Source organism: Henckelia pumila, chromosome 4 (assembly GCF_033568475.1).
Source record: "Henckelia pumila isolate YLH828 chromosome 4, ASM3356847v2, whole genome shotgun sequence".
Taxonomy (NCBI): Eukaryota; Viridiplantae; Streptophyta; class Magnoliopsida; order Lamiales; family Gesneriaceae; genus Henckelia; species Henckelia pumila.
The window spans coordinates 39,908,850-39,935,458 of NC_133123.1; the positions used below are offsets into that span (position 1 = coordinate 39,908,850).

Here is a 26,609-nt window from a genome sequence, read left to right on the forward strand (position 1 = left end):
ATGTAATATCTACATCACATAATAAGGGTAATTTTGGTAAAAAAAAATATATATATATGTTGTTTAATGGGTAGATTTTTTTATAAAGGGGAAGATTATTTAAGTTTTTTATTCAAGATTGTTCAAGTAAAATCACTTTCTTTATTAACCGATTTAGCATGACCGTGAAATATTTTTCAAATATTCCATAAATATCTTTGTGGCCTCTTCCATCAATTACAATGTATTTAACTCAAATTTTGATTTGCATTATCTAATACCAACTCTCACAATCTATATCCTCTTAAATTCTTTTTTCCTTCATCTCATACGGATCAAAATTATCGCCACCATCACCTAATATGAATTCATAAAACTAGAAAAACACACAAATAATAATAATAATAATAATAATAATAATAATAATAATAATATGTTTATGTATATATTTTATTAGTGTATATACATACATATATACATACGTACATACATTTCATATATTTTTTTTATTAAAAAAAACCTTTTATTATTATAATATTATCTTTATGTATATAACTGGGGGCAGCAGCAGGCATTTGGATAAAAATAAAAATAAAAATAATTGAAGAGAAAAGAAATGGTAAATCCGAAGCTCCGGGCTATTTGGAACCACCCAGCGGGCCCGAAGACGATCCACTTCTGGGCTCCGACGTTCAAGTGGGGCCTGAGCATAGCCAACATCTCCGACTTCTCCAAGCCGCCGGAGACTCTGTCGTATCCGCAGCAGGCGGTGATCGCCACCTCCGGCATCATCTGGTCTCGCTATTGCTTCGTCATCAAACCCTGGAACTGGAATCTCTTCGGCGTCAACTCCGCCATGGCCGCCACCGGATTCTACCAGCTCTTCAGGAAAGCCACACACGATTACCACAACCCCACCGCCCCCGCCGCCGCCGCAGATCGGTGATTTATTATTTATATTCAAATCGTGTTTAATTTGATTCCTGCTCGTCCCAAAAATCGATTGGGATGGGGAAATTATCGGATAATTGTTTAATACTGTTTGTTATTATGGTAAGCTTAATTATGCTATGAATTTCCTGGGTAAAAAAAATTAAACTATGAAGGTTGGTGGATTAAATTTGTGTTCCCATTTTCGAAATTAAATCATCTGCATCATTTCATATATGAATTGATTCACGGGGAATATGATTTTTTTTTTCAATTAACTTCTCCATTTTTAAGTTTGATGACTATTCAATTGTGAAAAGTTTTTTTTTTTTTTTTGTTAAACAAACTTTTGATTTTTAGTTATTTTAATTAATTCAATTATTGACGTTCGGTCAAAGTTTTCTATTATTATAATTTTCATTTATGGATAAATCTAAAACTTTGTAGTTTGTACTACATTATTTAATGGATCAACGGAATCTTCGATTTTGTACAGCGGAATCTTTTACACCACTATGTATGCTGGGTAGTTGGGTTGGGTCCTTGAATATCTTTCCTCAAAAATTAATGATGTTGTCTTAGTGCATAATTTTATGTTTATTTTTTAATTTTTATCTTATTTCATAGGAATATTGATGATCAACAATTTCCAGTTTCACGTAAATTGTCACATATAAAATTTCGGTGTCATACCGAAAGGAATAGAAAATTTTTGAGGGAAAAATATTTTGTTTGGGGGTCTCATTATTATATGTTTTAGAAGTTAGCCCCCGGCGTGGAGGGTCACGAAATGGTCTCCATGCCTTTGGATCATCTGAGTTTCTTAATGGTTTCAACTTCGACTTAAAGTTTATAAATAAAAATGGAATTCAAAATACTACGAAAGATTATTGAAAACTAACCCTCTCACGTACGTCATCATCATACCATTACATCGTATAATCTTCTTCAAAACCTAAATATAATTGAGTTAGCTAGCCAGAGTTTACATATAATTTTTTTCTTATAACTAATTGAGTTAGCCAGAGTTTACATATAAATAATTTTTTAAAAACCTATCTATAATAGATATATTTTTATTTTCTCGAGGCCCCTTTGATACTTGAGTACGAAGGTCTTTTGGGCGGTTGGGTCGATACTGGCTTAAGGATAGTACCTTGAAGTCAGCATCAGTGGCCCGAATCAATTTTGCAGGTCAAGTCAATTGACATGTAATGAGATCTGGGCCGTTGATACTTACCCGGGTGGGTAGCATTGACCAACTCGTTTTGGGCATTATCTCAAGTACGTACAGACGATCATGAATGGTGCAGTGAAACAATTATTAAATTAAGCAAATTTGGGGAGAGTTTATGCTAGCACATGGGCACATCCAACGGTTGTTTTTTTTTTTTTTTTTTTTGCATTTCAGATGTTCACATGAATATCTGAAATGAAAAAAAAATGGTCGTTGGATCTTCACATGAGAAAAAAAATGGCCGTTGGATCTTCACATGGGCAGTGCCCATATCGTAGCATAAACCTCCCGCAAATTTGATGAATAAGTGACTGGTTCAAAGAATGAGCGATGCTATTCACTTGTCTGTTGACAAAAAAGACTTCTAAAAGTTTTATTGTTGCTAAGAAAAAGAAAACAACCGAAAATAACATGACTGAAATTTGAAACGTCAACTCTTCGAGAGTGAATTAATTGCATCTATTGAGACGGGAGGTGCCTAAATCCGTTGATCATGTTGGGTTCCTCTCGAACTTCGCCTCCTTAACCATGCAGCAGCGTTCAGGATGATTGCTTGTCTTGTAGGCAGCTCGGTAGAATCCCTAACAACCATGCTGATAGTAAAAGAACTTTGATGGTTGGCGAACCCAACATGGACGTTGCATTACGTACACAAATGACCAACTAAGCTTTCTCCAAGTTGTTAGAGAATTCAATTAAAGATTGGACCTCATATTTCACATGATTATTTTTAAAAAAAAAAAATAAATAATCATAATCTAATCTAATCTAATCTAATACTTTCTAGAAGGAACTAATTCAATAAACTTACATATCGTTATTAATTAATGAGATTGATATTTTAAAAAGTTAAAATATATGAAAAAGAAAAATATGTATATGAATTTAGAGACTAGCAAATTTAATATATTCGATATTTTGGTTTGATTTTCAACATTTTTTTTCCCACATAAAATTTTGCCATCAATCCACCTTGTACGATTGTTTTTCAATGTTTTTTTTTTTAAAACTTCAACTTCTCTTGATTTATTATCAAATTGGTGCACAAGCTAGTATTTATTTAAAATTGAAATTAAATTAGTATATAGAGGTATTTGACTTAACTTATAAGTTGTTTTAGAACTTATAAGGTGTTAAAATTTGTTTGGTAAATTTTTTTCTAAACAGCTTATGCTTGTCAAAAAGTTCGAGAGTTTATAAGTTATTTTTAAAAAATTAATAAGTGTAGTTTTATTTTTTTTAAAGATCTTATTTTAATATTTTATATCTCAAAATTATCCTTGCATATTTTCATAAATTCTCATCATATCATCCACCATTAAATATTAAATATTTTGATACCTTATAAGTTATTTTTAAAAAAAATAAATTTTAAAAAAGATCTTATTTTGTTATCTCTCTAAAATGTTCTTGCATATATTAATAAATCACCATTGTTGACGATCGGTTTGGGGCGTGCTAGGTAAACCGATGGCTCAAATGCAATGTAGTAGTTGACTCCGAAATCTTTCAAATCGAGTTCAGTTAAGGTTGATCAACTGATCTCTATCCTTCTCGTATGTCGATGTTAATTGACCAACTAAATGTGCGAAAAGAAGTCAACTAACAGATTGATCTTGTAATTTGATGTACTGTGTGTGAGAGTGATAGACTGAAAAAAATCAACATAGTAATTTTTTTAGGGATGTTCGAAGATTTCAAAGACTCATACGTCACCTCTTCTTCTACCTCGGAAGGATTCACTCTAGAAGACTTTGATTATTACAACATTTGCAATAACCCACTCCAAGACTAGGACTTACATACACCGCATATCCCAGAACTTCTAGAAACACTCAAGAACACATTTCAGGACTGCTTCTTGTTACAATGAAGTTTGTAGCACCTCAACTGATATCACTTGTCACAACACTTGTTATAACACAACACTTAGTACTAATAGATCTTCAATACACAGATGCGTGCTTGTGTTCTTCGACTATTTGAATATGATCTTTTGTAAGCTCTGCTCGTTATCTCGACTGAGTGGGTAATTAAACTGAAGGAATTCAGTTTATATCTGGTGGCTTGAAAGTGTATACGAGAATTCTTTTGGAGTCGGATGTTTGAAGTGTCCCAAAGATGAGTATTTATACTCGGCGTGTAATGACTCATTTGAATTCAAATCAATGTCGTTAGTTAGTCTTTTTTGCAGAAATTTTTTGTCAAGATAGTACACTGTGATTGTTTTGGTTTCGGCGCTTTGTCTTGTAAGAAAAATTTTATCCACAAGAGTTCCGTTGATTCAGTTTAGCTCGTTCAGACTATTGAGTAGTTTAGTTGAGATCATGGAAACTGATTCAGTTTAGCTCTGTAAACTGAATCCAAATTATCTTCACAATTTCAGTTGAGCTTTGCTCAACTGCTTGGATAACTGAGTGAAACGAATTCTTCATTAGCTTGTGTGCATTTTATCGCTATGCCTTGGATATACTAAAGTCAATGATCAATTTAGTTGATCTCTTCATTTTGAATCTAGAGAGTTTAGATCAGTGTACGTCTTTTGTGTTCGGCTCTTGATAGAATCAGTTAATCAGTGATGTAGACTGAATTATTTCAATATCGAAACTCTGTAGTTCCAACAACCATCATATCTTCCACCCATTAAATATTATTTTTAAAAAATAAACATAAATTCTTCTAAATTAAAATATAAAATAGTTTTATTATTTAAAATATAGGTTTATTCTAAACTATTTTCGTATATGTACAACTTGTTACATTATCTTCATAGCATTATACCATTTTTCATAATTTTGATAATAAAAAATCTTATATATCAAACATAACATCTTTAAGTAGTTTAAAATAAGTTTATCAAAACGCTTCAACATCTTATTTTTAAAATAATTTATGACAACTTTTCAGCTCATAATAAATTTGTTCTCAATTGATTTTTGCTTTTCAAGTTACTCAAATTCTCAATTGAAAGTTCTAATGTCAAGCTTTTTAGATATGAAAATCTTTTGAATGAAACTTTAGGTATTTCTCAAAAATTTCAAAGCATTAAGATAATATCGAAATATGTACGTCAACATTATTACAAGCAAATATTGTACACTTAAACATATTACCTATATTTTAAATGTTCCGTACTCGATATGTTTAAATTTTAATTTAAAAGGTTAAAGCTAAAATTAAATATTTTAACAAATTCAAATTGTATGCATTAATTTTCATAATTTTCGTAGGTAGTAATAGGCGCACTTGTTAAATAAGGAAAAGTTGTGTTTCCATAACTTATGTGTGTATGTAATTTTGTTATCTGGTTTTTTTAAAAATTTGAGTTATAAATTATAATCATTTATCTTTTTTTATTATTATTAATTTTAATATTGATCTTTTTGTTTGCAAATTCCATCTTTTGTCCATGACAATGCTAACTTGTATTGGACTGTCTTTGTCATGTGAGATTCATATCACCATTACATAAAAAAAAAAAAAAAAAAAAAAAAAAACTGATTAAAAGTACATATGAAAAATGAATTGAGTACTACGAGTGAAATTTAACGATATGAATAATCAAGATCATAAATAGACAAATATAAAATATCAATATAATTGTGATTTTTTCATTTAATTAATGATAAATTTGCTTTCAGTTGCCAAACCTAGCTAAACTCAAATTTTCATTCAGTCTCTGTCAGAAATGATATGTTTTTGCACTCCCTAATCTATAAAAAATGTTGCTGCACTCTTTGGGTCCACATGTCTTTCAGTAAAAATCAATATAAAACATTGAAAATATAATACTAATATATATGATATTTGAGCACTAATTAATTTAGATTAGATAAAAGAAATATGATTTTGAGAATAAAATTTGAACAACTTTATTCATATCAACACTTACAGCACGTTTTCAGGTACTCAAAAATCATATAATAGTAACAATCGAAAATAGTTATTAAAATTTTAAATGTTTGTACCGACTTTCATCCAAGAAAACACATGTGGACTCAGGAAGTGTAAATTTCTTTATTTTTTTGTCGATCAAGTAATACAAACATAACTGCTAGAATGCAATAATTGTCCCTCCTAGGTAGAGCAATCGAATCATGACGTTTGGGTTGTTGTGCGGTTTAAAATATTTGAGTTGCATTATTACCACTAGCTAGACATGCTTAACGGTCCCGGCGGTCCGGTTCCGGAACCGGTCGGCACCGGTCATGAACCGGTCCGGCTCCGGTTCCAAACTTTTTTATGGGTTCCAGGCCGATTCCGGCCGGTTTGTATTTTTTTAAAAAAACTATATATTTGTTTCTAAATCGTCTCCCCGGCTTTCAGCTTCGTCTCTCTTGTTTGTGAAGATGATGTTATTGATTGTAGAGAAAGTAGAATTTAAATAAATATATATTTGAGATATAATTATAAAGAAATTATAATTTAAATAAGTATATATTTGAGATATAATTATGGAGCAAGTAGAGTAGATAATTGAGAGCAAATTGTTGTGTCAAAATGATAAAAAAAAAAAACTATCTACTATTTATAGTTAATTTTAGGGTTTAAAAAATAAATTTTTTTAATAGACCCCCTAATTTGGGGGCCAAAGTGCAATTGAATTAAACCATCGGTAGTCGTGGCTACTGATGGTACAATTGCCAACGGCTACAACTTGTAGTCGTTGGCAATTTTCTTTTTTTTTTTTTAAATTTTTGACCGATTTCGGATCCTGTTTTATCCGGATTTGGTTCAGAAACCGGAACCGGACGAAGCGGTTCATATTTATATGAACCGGTTCAATCCATTAATTCATGGATTGGTCCCGGTTTCGGGTCCGGTTCCTACATACCGGATACGGTTCCGGGTTTATTGGGTCAGGTCCGGTTCGGTTCCGGGCCGAACCGGATCATTAAGCATGCCTACCACCAGCTATAAATTTTGGTAAAATGACAAACGTCGGTTCTACAATGACTTCTCTAACACATATAATATGATCGAAAAACATGTGTAGAGGGCGGGTTAATACACACTTTTAAAAAGTTTTGAACTACAATAGCTCGTTCTTGAAATGTTCAAAAATGAATTGAGCACCAAGAGATTATATCGAGTTTTGTTACAAACAAAGCGGAAGACACTCAACATAATTCTCTAAAAACCGATTAAGCATTTTGAAAATCGTTTGAAAAGATTGCAAGTTGAGATAATAAAAATAGTTTGGTTGAAGCATTTTATCAAACACTTTGTATGTAACATTTTGGTACTTTAAAGAACATATAAAATGCTTCAACGAATCATCCAAAAACAACAACAATATGTAAACGCAATAAAGTAAACAGGCACCAAATCCTTCTACATCTCTTTTTTTTTTTTTTTGGTTTCCGGAAGGATTCCACTAGAAGACTTTGATTTATACAACGCATTTGTACAAATCCACTCCAACCTTAGGACTTACTCTCTGCTTAAATCGGAACTCCTAGCACACTTTCGATTTTAGGTCTCAACCTCACAATCCGCATAATGTTTAACGTCTTTTATGCCAAGACTACAAATATAATCATTAATATCTTTGGTTTCCTAGGCTACTGCTTTTGATCGGCTACTGGTTTCAGCGACTACTGGTTCGGATTCTGCTGCATTTTGGAGTCTACTCCTTTTCTTCACTTCTGATTTCAGCAAAACAGTTTTCAGTAGCATGTTCTCTTATTTATATCTCTTGATTCATTAACCTTTGGGCAAAGTGATGAACATGAAAGTTGTATCACTTCATATTTTCTTTCCATAGAATCAATAATCACTCAATTTCAAGTTTGTACGAAAGAGATATGCTCAAAATACTCAGATGTGTCCAAAATTATGCTCTGCAGAATTTCAGTGTAGAACCAGATTCTTCAATATCAAGTTCTTATGATCCGATTCAGACTTTGAATTCTGCATATGATTTGTAGATCATTGTCTTATCTTTGTAACACATACTGAATCGTTCCATTTGAATTATCGAGCTGCAAGATATGGCCCAAATACCAAAACTGCTCAAGCTCTTCTGCTTCTGTTTTCTGCTCATCTGGTTTAGCTCTAGTAGCGTCTTTAAACAACAGTTTGACCTAGATAACATCCGAATTAGTCCCACTGGTCTGAAATATGACTTGCAGCTATTTGAGTTGGCTGTTCACTTGTTTTGGCCGTTGGTCATTTGGATCATCGAGCTATGAGATATCATCAAAATAATTCAGCTTGCCAGAAACGAATGTGTGCTGGAATTTTGTTCAACAGCTTATCACTTCCAAAATGTGATATATGAACTGCACACTTAAGTAAATATGTTAAAAATACAATAACAAGTTTTATTATCATCAAAATCAAAATTATTTGTGTTTCACAACCCAACAACCTACTGATTGTAAAATTAAATTTGAATTTAGAGATTTAAATTAATTCTCCCTTTAATGAATAATCGATGCATATATTATTTTTTAAATAAATTTCTTTATGCATCTTTCAGAAAATTGATATATTACTTTTCATATATCCAATGAATTTTATTAATACATTTATTTTTCAAAAATTTCAGTCATCCTTAATTAATTTTTATATCCACCTCTGAAATTAGATATGTTATCTTAAAATGCTCATATGTGTCGGTAGAAATGTTAAAACAAGGCTAGCAGGACGGATTGACCTAAAACCCGTCGCAACCCATCATTTGATAGGGCGGGCCAGCCCACCTTTAGGTGCATGGTTTGGAAAAATATCAAACCAACCCATCTATTTTATGTGGCGGGACGGATCAACCCGACGAACATACGTGTAATTTGGCAGGTTTTGACGAATCGACCCGCAGCCCGCCACAACCCATCATTAGGCACGACGGAGTGGGGTGGCCCACCTTTTAGGCGGGTTGAGAAATTGCCGACCCAGCCACCTATTTTATATGGTGGGATGGGCCAACCCAATAAAACTAATTCATTTTGACACCTCTATGTGTCGGTTGCGAAATCAACTATCGAAAAGTGAAGCATATTAATATAAATACTTTAGAACATAACCTCTTTCCATTTCATATATGTAGGCGTATCCATGTTTCCATACAGATTAACAAAATTGAAAAAATAAATTCTACCATAAAATTTTTCATTTTACATTTATTTAGTGAATATTTTAAGAGGATAAAAAATTGTTGAATAAAAAACAACATTAAATATAAAAAAATTACTATATATTTGATATTGATGAAAAATTAAATGTAATATTTGTATTTATAATGATGAGAGTATAACATCTATCCTCCTATATTTTGATTAAATTGCAAAGGATTTTGAATTATTATCGGAATTGGATTCAAGGTTGAGTTGGATTCCATTTGTGGATAACGTACGATTTAGTTCTTGGGTTTTAGTTTTATATATTATTTGGGCTGAAGAGATTTAGATTTGGGCTTACCATAAATTTATGGAGTTACGTGCAAACATTTTTACTGGACTTCAGATTAGAACAACTAATAATAAGTGCACGAAATTAAAATATTAAACAAAGTTTGTACTGTAAACAAATCAGAATACAATAAACAAAACATAAGAGTAAGTTTTCCGTGAGGCAAACTTACATATCTAGTCGAATTAATCGGTAATTGTAGTGAAGTGATATCTTTTTTGACTAAAAGATAATATTTTTTTTTAGTCGGATTAAATAAAAAATATGTTTCACAAAATTGATCAATAAAAAAATCTTATAAGAGCTTTTATGAAAATATAATCCCGATTCTTGGCTACCCTAAATTAAATTTGATCTTTAACAAATCTCAAATTCAAATATATCTTAAGAATGTGCTAGACACATGTAATTAATACTAGTATATCGGCGCACGCAACTTGTAAAATCTTTTTTTAATTAACTTGATTTATATTAAAACGAGAGTAATATTATAATTTTAAAAATTATCGAGAGACTAAACTGCAATTTGAAATATTGATTATTTTTTTAAAAAAAAATAAAAAACAAAAGTCTAATATATATCTATATATATATATATCATATAAGAGTAATTTTGACAAAAAAAATAAAATAAAATGGTATCCTCTTTTGTTTAATAACCATTGAAATTTTGGGGGGAAAAAACAGATTGTTTATATATAGTATAGATTCATCAAATCTTTACCATAACAAAGATTTTTTTTTTTTTTGAAAAGACCATAATAAAAATATAGCATCCCGAATTTCTTGTTTAATAGACATATTCTTTAATCTGTATATATAGTTATTCAATCTTTAACCACGATGTCATATCACATAACATCAAGATGCACACAAAATCACACACTACCAAAATGCAAGTAGATTAAAACAATATCTCAGCCAAACAAAAATATTAAACTAAAAGTCACTAATTCAACCATCAGAATACGCCAACAAAAATTACAATCAACAGAAAATATTTGTAACATCGTATATGTTTTATATACTTGAATAATTACTATGGTCTGTGAGAACTTATTGATCATTTAATTTATGTAAGTTAAGATAGTACATACGGATGATACAAAAAGAAATTTTAGAACAATAAATAAAGGGAATATAATTGATATTTGACGATTGATATGACCTAATAATTAGTTAATACAATGAGTTATTTGCATCAATTAACCATGTGAAATATTGAAAATGAACATTTATCCCCTGTGAAATTTTAATAGTCATCTTCAACCCCGACCTTTTAAAAAATTAGCACACTCGCCCCTTCAGATGGGTGATTGTTGCGCACGCACCCCTCATGCGATTGAGCAAAGATTTTGATATTTTTTTGCACCAAATACCCTTGTGAAATATTAAAAATGCATATTTGATCCCTGTGAAAATAATTTTTAAATTTATTCAACTCATAATACACAATTTTTATTAAAATGTAATTATAAAATATTTAGCAAACACTTTTCATTTTATTAATTTTATTTTTAATTTTTAATTTATTATGATTATATAATTATTTTCTAAAAAATATTATTATTTTATCTTGTTATCATTATTTTATTAAACTTTCTTCTTGTTCCCAACTTCTCCATTAAAAATGCATTCAAACGATGTTTAAATACCTAAAAGTACCAAAATATTAAATCAAAATGATAATTTCATGCATATTACTTTTCAATCTAGGATTATAGATTTTTGAACCAAAATCTAAATTTTTTAAAATGCATTGCAGAATTTGCATTAAATAATAATATAAAATATTTAATAAGATCTAATTATATAATATTTTTAAAACATTTTTAATTTTATTTTATTATATTTTTTATTTTAAATTTATAATTTTTAATTAATTTATTTCTAAAAAAAATTATTACTTTATCTCATTATCATTATTTTATCAAATCACTTTGTGTTTTCAACTTTTCCATTAAATATGATTCATAAATAAGGATTTAAATATCTAAAAATACCAAAATATTTAACCAAATGATAAGTTCATGAATGTTACTATTTCGATTTAGAATTATATAAGCATGTTATTTTATTATTATTTATTACAAATTGTGCAATGCATATTCTCGAAAAATTTAAATATTGGTTCAATAATATATAGTCCTAAATCGAAAAAGCAATATGTTTGAACTTATCGATTTAGTTTAATATTTTGGTATTTGAAATTATTTAAATACTTGTTTATGAATGCATGTTTAATGAAAAATTTGAAAATACGAAATGAGTTTAATAAAATAATGATAACAGGATAAATTAATAATTTTTTTAGAAAATAATTAATTAATGATAATACATTTAAAATAAAAAATAATAAAACAAAAAATGTTTGCTAAATATTTATAATAGGATTTTATTAAAAAATATATATTATGGGTTGAATAGATTTAAAAATTATTTTCACAGGGATCAAAAATGCATTTTTAATATTTTACAGGGGTATTTTGTGCAAAAAATATCAAAATCTTTGCCCAATCGGGGCGCGTGCGCAACAATCACTCATTTGAAGGGGCGAGTGTGCTAATTTTTTAAAAGGTAAGGGTTGAAGATGCCTATTAAAATTTCACAGGGGAGAAGTGTGCAATTTCAATATTTTACAGGGGTTTTTGGTGCAAATAACTCTTAATACAATAGTCCTTTCTTTTTCTTTTAAATTTTTTCACCAAAAATATAACAAAGAGTTATAAGTAAAAAAATTTCAGTTTTGGTAATTTGAGCATATATTTCTTTGTCATATGATTCTATAAATTGTCAAATTTAAATAGTATTGCTCAGTTTGATTGAATAAGGCAAAAAATAAAAACATTGTTTTTTTAAAAAAATGTTCTTAAAGTACAAAGCTTATTTTGAAAAAAAAAAAACTTTTAAAAAATTATGTTTTAGAAGCTAAAATTTATGTCTCTCTGGATTCTATTGATGTTATGAATAATAAAATTACCAAAAGCTCGTTTTACCATTTACCTAAACGTCAAAAACACTAATTTTTTTTTCTTTCAAATAAACGTACTTTAAAAGTTGGACTAAATTAAGAAAAAAATTAAGCTACAACTTTTGTATTCAAACTCGTCTTTATATGCCTTTTTTTAATTCTAATTTTGTATTTTTCTGCTAATATCCCATTAGTAAGGCACTAATATAACGTTTACACGCATGTGCTATATCAAAACATAATTTTCAATGGAAAAATACTAATATTGTGACAAATTAAAAGATACATGAATACATAATACTCGATTTTTGACAACATAAATGATTAAAAAATCTTACATGCATGATTAAAATTATAATTTATCATTTTACTAAAAAGTAGTATTTAATTAATTGTTTATAGATAAATATCTTCTATTTGTTTTCTAATTTATTCAGAACTATTGCTTCATATATCTTTCTACATTATTAATATTGTACTCATCACTTCTCAATATATATTGACTTAGGTTTTTTTTTTTAACCCAGATCAAAAATATCACTGGAAAACAAAATTAATTACAAACAAACTTTTTATCTAACAATTTAAATATTTCCAAAATTTAATTAATATGAGTATATTGGTAAAAGAAATGCTATTAAATAAAAAAATGGCTACATATTTAAAACGAACGACCTATAAAAGTTTAACTATCGGAGCAACTGTTGAATGTTATTATAAAATATAATAATTTTAAGGCAAATGGATGCCTTGTGGCTTGTATCATATAATAACTATGCAACACAATTAGACCAAAGATTAAACTTTGTTTTTTCCAAAAAAAATAAATAAATAAGGAATTTCCAGTTGACCAGTTTAAGCTTCTTTGGAAATTTTCCTATATATATAGTGGCCCTTTCAGCTATATATATATTGTTGGAACTTATTAAACTATATATGGTAGCACTTCAAAATTAAGTCTGGAAACTGATATATTGGAAGAAAGAAAGCCTTTAATTTGATTTGAATAACTTTTAGAAGCCTTTTGAACTTTGCTGCAGTACAATTGGAGCCATTGATTTGTTTGATAACGTTCAGTAATGAATAACAAGAAGAATTGGAGAATGCGTCTCTTCATATTCTTCGAGGACCTCGCACGGTAACTCGTTCTTTAATATTTCCTTGTGATCTTTCAAGTTCTATGAATTTTTAAATGGTGAGTTAAGTGTAATCTCCTGTTAGAAAAAAAAAATGGAAAAAATGCAATTTTGGTTCTGCATGTTTGTCACTTTACGATTTCGGTCCTCTATATTTTCATATTTCAGTTTTAGTCCTGCATGTTTTGATTTTTGGAAATTTCAGTCATTTTTCTTCAAAAATGCTTACTTGACAATGTATACGTCAGCTCCACGTCAGCACTATATCGGTGCCACATTAGTGTCACATAAGAAAAATGACTAAAATTGCAAAAAAATAAAGATAGCGAACTAAGACTGAAATCTGAAAATATAGAGGACCGAAATCGCAAAGTGACAAACATATCAGACCAAAAAACAATTTTCCCAAAAAATTTGTTATGTGTGATCTTTCAAGTTCTATGAATTTCGAGAAATTCCTTGGTTTTGTTATCTATTAGCATGCATATAAATAATATTAGTGATTTCTAATATTGCTGAATCATGGGTTCTTGATCGATTAATTATATTTCTCTAGTTAATGTTCTTACTTCGTTTGTGTACAAATTATGCTTCCATGAAGTTAATTACATCAAGTATTTGAGCAGTGTGGAAGTTGATATGTGTGCGATAATAAAAGCAATAAATAATAATAAGAGTAATGCTAGATGTACACATTAATATACACCTTGGATATAAAAGTTGATGGTGATGCAATTCTTAAATTTACGTTCTCTTTTAATTAATTTCCAATAGCAAGGAAACCCCAAGTCATCTTTGATCTACACTGATCTCCAAAGTCCAAAGCCTTCATCAATCCCTAAATTTGAAAGACTCGAATACTAGATGCAATTTGTATGTAACGGCCATCAACTTCTGGTTTTATGCCAAGACCACACTTAGTTGCAAAAGTTAGGTGGTGTTTGAGAGAGCTTCTAGGAATCACTTTTCAATTTTTCCTAAACAAAATTTTAAAATTTTATAATTTAGGAAAAGTTGAGAAGTGCTTTCCAGAAACTCTCTCAAACACTACCTTATTCTTACAACAATTATGCTCGATCGATACCGGATTTTGCAGCTTAGAGGCATTATCTTTTGAATGCTTGAATAATCGTGTTTGCTCTTGAATCATATGTTACTTTAGTTTTTTCAATTGCTTTCAGCACTGAAATTCTTTGGCTATTTATTGATGTGGATATGAGTAATCTACATCGTTCAAATGCACGTACATGATCTAATTTAATAGACAAATTTTGCGACTGTGTATTGTACCGGTAATGATGATTATTTTGATACGGTGAGCATCCATCGTGCTCACTTATGTGAGCAACGGTTAAGGTGATCACGTTCTGTACATCAAACAGGTGTAAACCACTTATGTCCTTATTTTATCATTTTATGAGAGTTGATATTATTTATATTCTATTTTTTGTTATTTTCACTCTATTTGTGAATAAATTTTACATATGATGTAAATTGTAGATAACACAAAATATAGCGTAAATATCAACTTCTCTTTTTATTTTTGAATATTATTTTCCCTAAAATAACATTTTTTAAAAATCTTTTATTCCTATTCTTAAGGAGATGTTTTACGCTTTTATCATATTATTAAGGAAATGTTTTATGCTTTATTAGAAACATATCGACAAGCTACGAGAGAAAGCATAACCACTCATACTCCATCCGAGACTCCAGGTTCGAGTAGGTGGCTTCCACCGCCTCATGGCCAGTTGCGACTAGACGTCGATGCCAGTTTTCGAGATGAAGATAACCGATGTGGGGTAGGAGGCGTGATTCGAACTTATGAAGGCCAGCTATTGGCAGCCTTTGGGCGAACAATGCCTAGGCCGGATTCCGTGGTTATCGGAGAGTTATTAGCAATTCATGAAGGTCTCAGAGTTGTACAAGAACAAAACTTTCAGCAAGTCACTGGCTTTTCTGATTCTCTCTTGGCAGTGCAAGCAGTCACGGAGCCATCGAGAGATCTGAGCTATGCAGGCTTATGTGCGTCGGAGATTAAAGCATTGAGCTCCTTATTACAAATTATTTCCATTTTTCATGTTAGGAGGACGGATAATGTTGTAGTCCACTCTCTAGCAAAATTTGTTGTTTCTTCCCCTGCACCTTTTATTTGGGTGTCCGAGAGTTTTTCATCTTGGTTGGTTAATCTTGTAACGAGTGACATTACTATTTATGAATAAACGTTACATTTTTCTCCTAAAAAAATACGCACCTAGAAAATTTGAATGCGACTCTTTTTCCAATGAGATCCTAATTATTAATCCTATGCGAACTAGATCTAATTTTAGCTCAAAATCGATGAGTAAAGTCATTTGAGGATGTGATGGTTTGCATATACTATGTTGCAGACTAAAAACTTTAGGTGCAGCACAATTTTTGAATAAATATGGGTCTTATATGAAATTATGTGAGGCTGACTGATTCAAAGGTTAGTATCCTGTTTAGGGGTGAAAAAAAATATCGAAATACCGAAAAATTTCATTGTCTGAGCCAGTTCGGACGATCCGAAGAGGACTTCGAACGGCCCGAACTTGACCACCGGGGGCTCCAAAGGTGAGCTTGTTGACTTCGGAGTTAAGGCTGGTTCGGACGATCCGAACTCAAGTTTGGACGGCCCGAACTTGTTTGTGCCAAGTAGGCAGGATTACTCAGCAATGAATGACAAATGTCGGACTTAGAGCACTTCGGACGACCCGAAGTAGAGATCGGACGATCCGAACTCGACGTGTCTCGCATGCAGACAGTGAGTTGGATCGGACGATCCGAACTCAGGTTCGGAGGGCCCGAACTCGTCCGAAACTTTTCCTATAAATAGGGCTCATTCGATTTCATTTTGAAATACGAATTTCCGAGGTTCCTTCTTCAGTTATATAGTGTGAGATATACACTTGAGGGCCCTATCGGTTATAATAGAGGTTCTGGAATAACCAAGGAGTGGTTATAGTCATCCGGGACTAGCGACTCCAAAGGGCTATCTATGGACGAAGGTATGGTCCGGGAATCTATTTAAGTTTTGGGAGTACTTATTAGCTTAGTTAAAGCTTATAGAATTTATGTAGTGATACGGTGAATTTTTGAATATAGGCTTGGAACCTAGGATCCTACTATACTTAAATTAGCCTAGAGGTACGTACACATTGACTGAGATTGCCAGCGAGTATACATGTTTATATGTTGCATTTATTTGGCATTATTATATGGCATGATATATGATTTACCGCTTTCTATATTCATATGTCATGTGCATATACACGTTGAGCCTATACCTTGATATACCTGATTATAGAGCCGCTCAGCTCTATACTCGATAGTCTGTCACTGAGAGTACCGCGACGGCGGGGGCATTTATGTCTGTCTACTCTGGTGTACTTGACGAGTGTGGTTGCACCCAGAGGTTGATCCGTGCGGTGGCAGCACTCATGTGGTGCCGGTACTGAGCATGACTTTTCAGATGACCCTTGATCAGTCATCATGTTGCATGCATCATATTTATACGTGTACTCATGTTTATGTACTAGGCGTTAGCGCTCACGTCCTAGTTGTTATCTTGGACACCATATTCCACGGGGCAGGTCGCAGGATGGACGGAGCTGGTAGTTCAAGGCAGGACTAGGGAGCAGGAGCCTTGAGGAGTTTATTATACAGCAGGATTCGATATAGCTGTATAATGTTTACTTTTAAGTATTTCGATATGGTTGTATCACTACTGATGAATAAGCTTGACACTTTTATACTAAGCTGATATGTAATTTATGGTTATGTTTTCCGCACGTTTTACTCTGTTAAGTTATTTTGTTGTATTAAGTTTAATGCATGCTATTAGTTGCCAGTTAGTAGGTGATACCATGCAGGGTCACTACAAGATTAGGGGGGTTGACAGTGTTCAATATGCTATTCTTAGAGATTATTGTGAGACTATTTTAAAATTTAATCCGGAAGTAAGATTATAATTAGGAATCGAGAGGGCAGTGATCCACCTATATTTGGTAAGCTATACTATAGTCTATTTGGGTTGAAAATGAATTTCTTAAGTGCTTGTAGACCTATCATAGGACTAGATGGTTGTTTCCTTAAGACAGCTTTCGGAGGGCAGTTGCTTGCAGCTATTGGTAGGGATGGCAATGATGGAATGGTCCCTATTGCAATTGCCGTGGTAGGGACAGAAAATTATGAAACATGGACATGGTTTCTTACAGAGTTATTGGAGGACATTGGTGGAATAGGAGAAGATAGGTGGACATTTGTATCTGACAGGCAAAAAGGTCTTTTAGAGGCATTGAAGGACTTGATACCAAACTGTGAGCATAGATTTTGTGCGAGGCACATGCTTCAAAATTTCAAGAAAAAGTTCAAAAATCCAGACTTGGTTCGATTGTTTTGGAAGGCAGCTGGTACGGGAAACAAGAATGTATTCGATGTTGTAATGAAAGAGATTGCAACTCTTGATCCCAAGCTTAATCCCAATCATGAAACGGCTGCGGAGTGGCTTGAGAAAATACCACCTAAACACTGGGCTAAGAGCCACTTTCTAACTCAATGTAAGTCAGAGTGTTTCGTGAATAATATCTGTGAATCTTTTAACAACTTGATTCTTGTAGAAAGAGAGCAGCCCATAATCACTATGCTTGAGGGAATTAGAAACAAGATGATGAAAATGATACAAGTAATGAGAAAGAGCATGGAAGAATACACTGGGAATATATGTCCAAATATATTGAAAAGGATTAAAAAAGCTCAAGACACTTCTAGGAGTTGTTTTTCGATATATTATGGTGAGGAAGAGTATCAGATTCAATATGTGAATGGATTTGGTATTTTGGAACAGTTTGTCGTCAAATTAAAGGATAACACGTGCACTTGTGGTTTTTTCCAGCTGCGTGGATACCCTTGCTGCCACGCAGCTTGTGCAATTGCTCAGGGTAGACACAAAATCCAGGATTATGTGACAAGTTACTTCTTCAGAGATGAATACCTAAAAAGGTATTCACATGTTATCCATGATGCTCCAGGTGTGGTGGACTACTGCAAGTTTAGTTGTGCACCTCTTAGACCACCTCCCATAAAAAACAAGAGAGGTAGGCCCAAGAAAAACAGAAGAAAGGACCCGGATGAAGGCAAGAGTGTTTCTACTAGAAAAGACCTTACACATACTTGTTCTAGGTGCTTGGAAGTGGGTCACAATAAAGCAACTTGCAAGAATACTATGCACCCTAAATCAAATCTCAATAAGGTAGTTAGTTCATTACTTTATCTAACTTTATATGTGAAATAAAAAATTTGATGTCACTGTTTTGTATGTCAATATATAGAGGCCAGAAGGTTTTGGAAATAGTGATGAAATGGTACACCAACCCACTCAGGCAAGCAGTTCTGCCTTTGCTTCAAGAAAGGTACTACTGATTTTGTATACACTTGCCACTGTTAATTTGAATTGTTTTCTGAAACTATATTCCACTTGCAGAGAAAAAAGAGTAATGAATCAAGGCCAACACGAAATAGTACAATCGGACAAGCAGATGATACAACGAGAGAAAGTGTTGCACAAAAACATGGATCAGTGGCTGGTGATGACATTTGAAACCACACAGTGCACTACAATCTCAAAGAAGAAATAGTTGGTTTAGTTATCATTTTGTGGACTTTATGGTTCATATCATTTTGGTTGATACTCTGTGGTGTGCTAAATAGAAAAAAAAATATGTATGTATCTATCATTTTGGTTTGGTTTGATACAATGATACTTTTGGATATTTAATCTGTAGTGTGTCTCTAAATATATCTACTTGGATTTATTTCTTGTTTTTGGTTTGTATATTTCTTAGATTTTTGGTTTTATCATTTTGGTTTTGTTTTCTGTTTTTTTGCGCTTGTTTTTCCATCAGTTTGTTGTTTTAATTTGCTGTTAATTTGGTGCATCTTCAGAGGGAAATTGGAGTGACTGATTACTATTTTCTCGGTTTCAAATGTTGCCAAATAACTTTGCCAAATACATCTCGAGTTACAAGAGATATAATATTCGTTTTTTTTTTCGTTTTTTGATTTTTTTTTTATAACATCAACTTTGCTGTCATTTAATGGTTCAAACCAATGCATTGCATGATTAATTTCATTTTAAAATGAATTGGCTTGCAAGTTTGAGGTTGTTTTTTATTGGAAAAAGTATAAGTAAGAGAAATGGTGCCACTGAATGGATTTTAGGTTCAATCAGGGGTCACACAATTCATGCTGTTGCGGGATTGAACAGTTCCAGATAAGTTTGGTGGGAGCTAGATAACATATTCAATATTCAGACGAGCAAATGATAATGAGGTTCAAAACCAGCTAATAACTGACTGAAACAATGAGAATAGACATGTGATACTAGAGCTTAGAGCAGAGGCAAAGAATGAAGATGGGATAGTGGAGCTTAGACCACTGGTTATCAACGTGTATGAAACTTTTTCCATGTATACAGGAGTTGAGCATTTCATAAACACAAAGCAAGATCAACAAGATATTCATTTCATCTTCATTCTCTCGTCATTTTTCCTACATTTCAAATTTTAATTTTGGTTTATACAACATCACAAGTTTGAATTTTATATCACCTCGTAGCTCTTCCAATGCCTTCACCGTTGGCATAATTCTTGAGAATCCAATCACGCCAAAAAAAAAAAAACATTTGAACAAATATTTCAAGGAATGCTAGAACCAGCATAATTTCATTGAACCAAAAAACTTAAACACAAAGATAATCCTTACATAAGATCATCAAATTGTTCATACTAAACTTCGTAATAACCAATACATTACATCCTAAAATTTCAATACATGGCATTTGATTATAACACAAAAAACATAAAAAAAACCTGCCATAAACCTAATGTTAGCCTCATTATCCTTATTTGATGCAAACAATAACAATCAACAGAAGCAATAAAGCACAAGCAACCCATCCAACGTGAATGTACCCATCTCTCATTTCAACTCCAGCACGTTGAGAATTAACTTCATTCTCATTTTTACCGGTGCAAAATTTACTTGCCTCGACAGGGGTTCCAACAGGGGTACTCCATGAACGAGATTCGTTGCACGCCGGCATGTTAGATGGAGCAACACCAGGATTAATTCCATGAAGCATATTTTGGCTTGTACCATTTGAAGAACCCACAATGGTTGGATGAGCAACAATAATACAACATCCCTTTGGTTGGCTTACTCTCGGAAGCTACAACTCTAATAGCGGATCGAACTTGACAAGAACATACCGGCGTAGGGGAAAATCTAAAGTCGATGTTGGGCTTCACGGTACCTTTTCGATCTTTGCTTGAAGACTCCATTTTTTCCCCTTCTCTGCTCAAAAAATTTGGTAAGGAAGAAGATAAATGGGTTTTTGTTTTGGACGGAATATATTATAACGTACCAACTACTTAAATAGTTTTGGAAGATAAATGGGTTTTTGTAAAGAAATAAAGAAGGGCATTTTCGTACCAACAACTTAATTTTGGCAAAAAATTAATTACATACACTCAGTCAACGCACGTGTTCAACACTCTCCATGTGGTGGGTAAAACGTGCAAATATTTTGAAAGGTTAAGGGATTACGTGCTTATTAAATTTTCACAGAGAAGAACCATATCTTTTCAGTATATCACAAAGGTGGTTCGTGCAAATAACTCCTTCTCAATATATATTGACTTAGTTTTTTAACCCAGATTTTAAAAAAAATCACTGGAAGACAAAATTTACAAACAATTTTTTTGTCTAATTATTTAAATATTTCCAAAATTATATTTGATTAACATGAGTATATTGATAAAAGAAACGCTATTAAGTAAAAAAAAAAAAAAAAAAAAGGCTATATATTTAAAACAAACTGCCTATAAAAATTTAACTCTCGGAACAGTAACTGTTGAATGTTATTATAAAATATAGTAATTTTAAGGCACATGGATGCCTTGTATCATATAATAACTATGCAACACAATTAGACCAAAGATTAAACATGGGAATACAATCATTCACTTTGTTTTTTTCCAAAAACAAAAATAAAAGAAATTTCTTTTTCTTTTTTCTTTTTTTTTTTTAGGAGAAAAATAAAAGGAATTTCCAGTTGACCATTTTAAGCTTCTTTGGAAATTTCCCTATATATATAGTGGCCCTTTCAGCTATACTATAATAACACACCAGTTTCCTTCTCCCCCTCCTCCCTTTGTCCTTGGTATTAGCTGTCCGTACGCTCTTTCTTCTTCTTCTTCGGGCTATATCAAGAATCTTTACAATGGCTATCGAAGATTCAAGCTGGTTGATTTATGCTCTTCCTGCTTTCGTAGGCTCGGAAACCCTTCTTGATCAGTATTTAATATGTTCTCTGGCTCTGTGTTTTCTTTCTCTTTGTATTCTTACATGGGCCTTTACTCCCGGTGGAGTAGCTTGGAAGAATGGGAGGAACAGAAATGGAGCCGTCCCCATTCCCGGGCCGCGCGGGCTTCCTATTTTCGGGAGCTTATTCACTCTAAGCCGGGGGTTGGCACACCGTACTTTAGCTGCCATGGCTGCAGCTTGTAAAGCTAAGGAGCTCATGGCTTTCAGCCTCGGTTCGACTCCGGCTGTGGTGGCGTCCGACCCTTCCGTGGCTAAAGAAATCTTGACTTCTCCCCACTTCGCAGACCGTCCGATTAAGCAGTCGGCTCGGAGCCTCATGTTCAGCCGAGCCATCGGCTTCGCTCCCAACGGCACATACTGGCGTCTCCTCCGCCGCATCTCCTCCTCCCACCTCTTCGCTCCGAAAAGGATCGCGGCGCATGAACCCGGCCGCCAGCTCGATTGTGCCACCATGTTGGAGAATATTGAAACCGAACAAACCCTAAACGGCAGCGTATGTTTGAGGAAACATTTGCAGGCAGCCGCGTTGAACAACATAATGGGAAGCGTTTTTGGTAAGCGTTACGATTCTACGCAAGATACCGAAGAGTTGAGGGAGCTCAAAGGAATGGTGAGAGAAGGGTTCGAGTTATTGGGCGCTTTCAATTGGTCCGATCATCTTCCATGGATTTCTTGGGTATACGACCCTTCACGAATCGTCGCACGTTGCGAAGCCCTCGTACCCCGCGTCAGGAAACTCGTGAAAGACATTATTGAAGAACATGTATTCAAATCCCAATCTAAAAACGTCAATGATAATGCTGATTTCGTCGATGTTTTGCTTTCTTTGGATGGTAATGAGAAGCTCGGTGAAGATGACATGATCGCCGTTTTGTGGGTACGTTTTTTTTTTCCATTAATTATTGGGTTATTATTGCTAATGATTCATGCATGTTACGTTATTGATTGAGTAATAATTTTTGATTTGTTTTTGTTAACGTATGTAGGAAATGATTTTCAGAGGAACGGATACGACGGCTTTGTTGACCGAGTGGATAATGGCGGAGCTAGTGTTGCACCCTGAGGTACAACAGAAGCTGCGGGAGGAGCTTGATGACGCCGAGTTTTGTAAACGTGGCGGGATAACGGATGCCAACGTGGCGGAGCTGCCGTATCTTCAGGCGGTGGTGAAGGAGGCGTTGAGGGTTCATCCCCCCGGGCCGCTGCTTTCGTGGGCCCGTCTCTCCACGTCGGACGTGCACCTCTCCAACGGCATGGTGATCCCCGCCAACACCACCGCCATGGTCAACATGTGGGCCATAACCCACGACGCCGCCGTGTTCCAGGACCCTCTAGAATTCAAGCCGGAGAGGTTCGTCCCGGCGATGGGCGGCGCCGACATCGACGTCCGCGGCGGTGATCTGAGGCTGGCGCCCTTCGGCGCTGGGAGGAGGGTGTGTCCGGGGAAAAACCTGGGCCTGACGACGGTGGGTCTTTGGGTGGCGAAGCTGGTGCAGCAGTTCGATTGGGCGGCGGAGAGGTCCAATCCGGTGGACTTGGGGGAGGTGCTGAAGCTGTCGTGTGAGATGAAGAATCCTTTGTCCGCTGTTGCCAAGAAAAGGAATGTTTCATCAAATTAAGGAAAAGGAACAGTGTTTTCTTTATGTATTTGTTGTGGTGTCCTTTTCTCCGTGTCTGAATATTTTTTGTTTGGGTTTGGTGTGAGTTTTGGGAATTTGATAATTTGGTGGGAAGATATTGTGGGGGAAAGCTGTGTCTAGCAAAGTTAAATGGGTAAAAAGATTTGGCCTTGTGCTAGCTAGCTAGTATATAAGATGGAATGGTGGCTCTCAATTTTGATCTTGTTTTGCCTTAAGAGAGCGGCCTGCAAATGTATTCGGATCTTATTCAAGATGAATTCTAAGTTCAATCTTTTTTTGTTCTTCACTCGATGTTCGTGTCCCTATATTTCTACTTTCATAATATGTGTTTTATTGTGTGTATTGGAATGGATTAATGATCTTTTGTTGCAAGTATTTACAATAAGATCGATTTCATTGGTTACAAGTCTCCGGCGATGGTGTGTGCATTTTTGGTATGTATATTTCGTGTAAAAAACTTGTATGGTGGTGGATTGGAGAGCAATTCTGGAGTTGGCATATCTAAGGTAATAGATTTTTTGTTTCTGTTTTTTGTTTACTTCTACTAACCCAAACATATTCGTGTTATTCGGATTGGTTGTATTGGAATCGTTTTGCATTTGGTCGTGAATTGTATGATATTAATTATTATAATTTGTCGGAGGTCGTTGTTTTCCTTTTTTGTCAATTTTTAAGATGGTAAGTTTGTGAAAATTGAAGCCCTGTATTACATATACATGTCAATTGGATTTATGTGTTTGGTGAATATAGGCATGGTTATTCAAAGACTATGTATAAAAAATATATTGCGTAATTAATGATTTTTATATTAATTATATCGTGAGTTTTTGTTAGAATAACGTGATATTTAATATTAAATGTATCATGGGATTTCATGTATAAACTTTAATGAGATGAGACAATTGTGTTGAAAGATCTTTATATTAATTATATCGTAAGTTTTTGCTAGAATAATGTGATATTTAATATTGAAAATATCATGAAATTCATATATAAATTTTATGTAATGAGACAATTGTGTTGAGAGATCTCGTTTGTATGACGATAGTTATATCAATTATAGCATTGAATTTTGTTATTGTATCGGGTGATTTTGTAATTCATGTATTATGAGATTGGATTTTGTTATTGTATCGGGTGATTTTGTAATCTATGTATTATGAGATTTGATAAATAAATTTCATATAATGAAAATTTTATGATATAAGAATTGTTGAATAGGTTTCATTGAACATGTAATATTACTCTTATTGAATTCCATCTCTCCTGATAAGATTTTTAAGTTAAATCTTACACAATAAAATCGATGTTTGATAAGGAAAAAAATAAAATTTATTTTCTTAATAATCAATAATGGAATCAGAATTATTCAACTAGTATTTTAAACTATAAAATCCTTCAAATATATAAATTTTTTTCTAAAAAAAATAGGATTATTGGGCTAAAGGACGGGTGGCAATATATGTTTCCACCACTGATAACAATGATATTAGTGAATAAATTTTTGATTAATGTGAATTCTGAGGCAAAAAAAAGATAGTGATCGTCGGTGTCAAAAGATTGTACGAATGTTAAGCTTTTAGGCGAATTGAAATATGAACGAATCGATCTCACATCAAAATGAGAGAAATTCTAAGATTGTGCAAATATGAGTGTACATTTAGAATGACTTAAAAATTTTTATAGGTACTATTCATACGATAAAGTACATCTTGTTTTGGTAATTCATACGATAAAATACATATTCTTTTAGAAAATTCTCACATAAAAATTTCAAAGTTACATTGTTACAATAATCGAATGCGGAGTTAGCGTTACAAATACAATTTTTATGATACTGTATAATATTCTCTCTACGGTGAATATATATAATTAAGATATTGTTTGTCTTTCTATATAGATTTAAAATGTATTGAAAAAAATTCACAAACAGATTATCTATTTAAATATTATTCTATTTATTCAAAAAATTCATTCATGTTTTAAAATTCTTAGCTAGTCGAAGTATATTAATAAAATATAAGAAAAATGTTGCTAAATGTAAAAACTCAACTGCTTATTGGAGTCTAATAAAAAGGTAAATAAGTTGAGCTATATTATCCTTTAATTTTGATTCCGATTAAATGATAATTGATAACCCAAAGTTGAGTTATATTGTATATATTAGCATCTCTTACACGCGATACGTGCATATATATATTTTTTTAAGTTAATTAATTTTCATGTTATTTTTAGAATGCACTTATATGTCTTTAACAAGTTTTTTATTCTGTTTTTATTCACGGGACCATAAACTTTGCAGTCTCTGGGACAAAATAATAATAATATGTAAATAAGGTGATAATTTTATTATTTTGTAATGATAGATAATAAGTTAAGTAATAATTTAATTGTTTCAGTTCGAGACATCAAAGCGATTACTACTACTATAGGGAACGCAAGTCTGTAAAATTTAAAATTAAACGAATTTAAGTCATTGTAAAATCGAATGTTTTCTGATTTATTTTTGGTTTTATATGCGCATTATTATTAAACATTTGAATTTATTTGAGATAAATAATAATCATAAGTATAATAATGATAATAATGAATGCGTATTGGTTGTTTAATTTGAAAGAGGTGAGGAACGTAAAGAGGCAGACAAAACATTAATGGCTTTTTCCTCAAGAAAAAAAACATTAAATTCTCGAGACAAATTCAGACCATTCAGTCGGTTGAAGTCTTCCTTATCCCAATAAAGATTTTATAGAATAATAATAATATTATAATTATTATAATAATAATAATTGGAGTAATAACTAAAGTTCTGTATTAGTTGCAAAATTTGATTCGAAGAAGCAAAAATAAATAAATAAAATGATTTGAAGATATTTGAATAAGTGCTTTTTAGATTTAAA

General features: G+C 32.6%; 4 protein-coding genes across 4 annotated transcripts; all 4 read left to right on the forward strand.

Annotated features, from left to right (window-relative positions):
• The first annotated feature begins 555 nt into the window (after nt 1-555).
• LOC140866635 (mitochondrial pyruvate carrier 4-like) lies at nt 556-1,107 on the forward strand. The gene has a single exon (XM_073271663.1). The coding sequence runs from the start codon at nt 596-598 to the stop codon at nt 923-925; it is 330 nt and encodes a 109-aa protein (XP_073127764.1). The 5' UTR covers nt 556-595; the 3' UTR covers nt 926-1,107.
• Nucleotides 1,108-15,303: 14,196 nt separating this feature from the next.
• LOC140860903 (uncharacterized) lies at nt 15,304-15,888 on the forward strand. The gene has a single exon (XM_073263903.1). It carries the CDS (start codon nt 15,304-15,306, stop codon nt 15,886-15,888), a length of 585 nt encoding a protein of 194 aa, XP_073120004.1.
• Nucleotides 15,889-17,726: 1,838 nt separating this feature from the next.
• On the forward strand, nt 17,727-19,286 carry LOC140860904 (uncharacterized). The gene is made up of 4 exons (XM_073263904.1): nt 17,727-18,627; nt 18,718-18,938; nt 19,018-19,098; nt 19,170-19,286. The coding sequence occupies exons 1-4, from the start codon at nt 17,727-17,729 to the stop codon at nt 19,284-19,286; spliced, it is 1,320 nt and encodes a 439-aa protein (XP_073120005.1).
• A 2,603-nt stretch (nt 19,287-21,889) lies between these two features.
• Nucleotides 21,890-23,945, forward strand: LOC140866766 (cytochrome P450 78A7). Its single transcript, XM_073271811.1, has 2 exons — nt 21,890-22,949; nt 23,059-23,945. Exons 1-2 carry the CDS (start codon nt 21,969-21,971, stop codon nt 23,689-23,691), a joined length of 1,614 nt encoding a protein of 537 aa, XP_073127912.1. The 5' UTR covers nt 21,890-21,968; the 3' UTR covers nt 23,692-23,945.
• The last annotated feature ends 2,664 nt before the right edge of the window (nt 23,946-26,609 follow it).

Coding starts and splice junctions, on each gene's coding strand:
- LOC140860904 (XM_073263904.1), top strand. CDS start 17,727: ATGAATTTCTTAAGTGCTTGTAGACCTATCATAGGACTAGATGGTTGT. Junction 18,939..19,017: donor CTAAATCAAATCTCAATAAG/GTAGTTAGTTCA, acceptor GTCAATATATAG/AGGCCAGAAGGTTTTGGAAA. Junction 19,099..19,169: donor CTGCCTTTGCTTCAAGAAAG/GTACTACTGATT, acceptor TTCCACTTGCAG/AGAAAAAAGAGTAATGAATC.
- LOC140866766 (XM_073271811.1), top strand. CDS start 21,969: ATGGCTATCGAAGATTCAAGCTGGTTGATTTATGCTCTTCCTGCTTTC. Junction 22,950..23,058: donor ACATGATCGCCGTTTTGTGG/GTACGTTTTTTT, acceptor TAACGTATGTAG/GAAATGATTTTCAGAGGAAC.
- LOC140866635 (XM_073271663.1), top strand. CDS start 596: ATGGTAAATCCGAAGCTCCGGGCTATTTGGAACCACCCAGCGGGCCCG.
- LOC140860903 (XM_073263903.1), top strand. CDS start 15,304: ATGTTTTATGCTTTATTAGAAACATATCGACAAGCTACGAGAGAAAGC.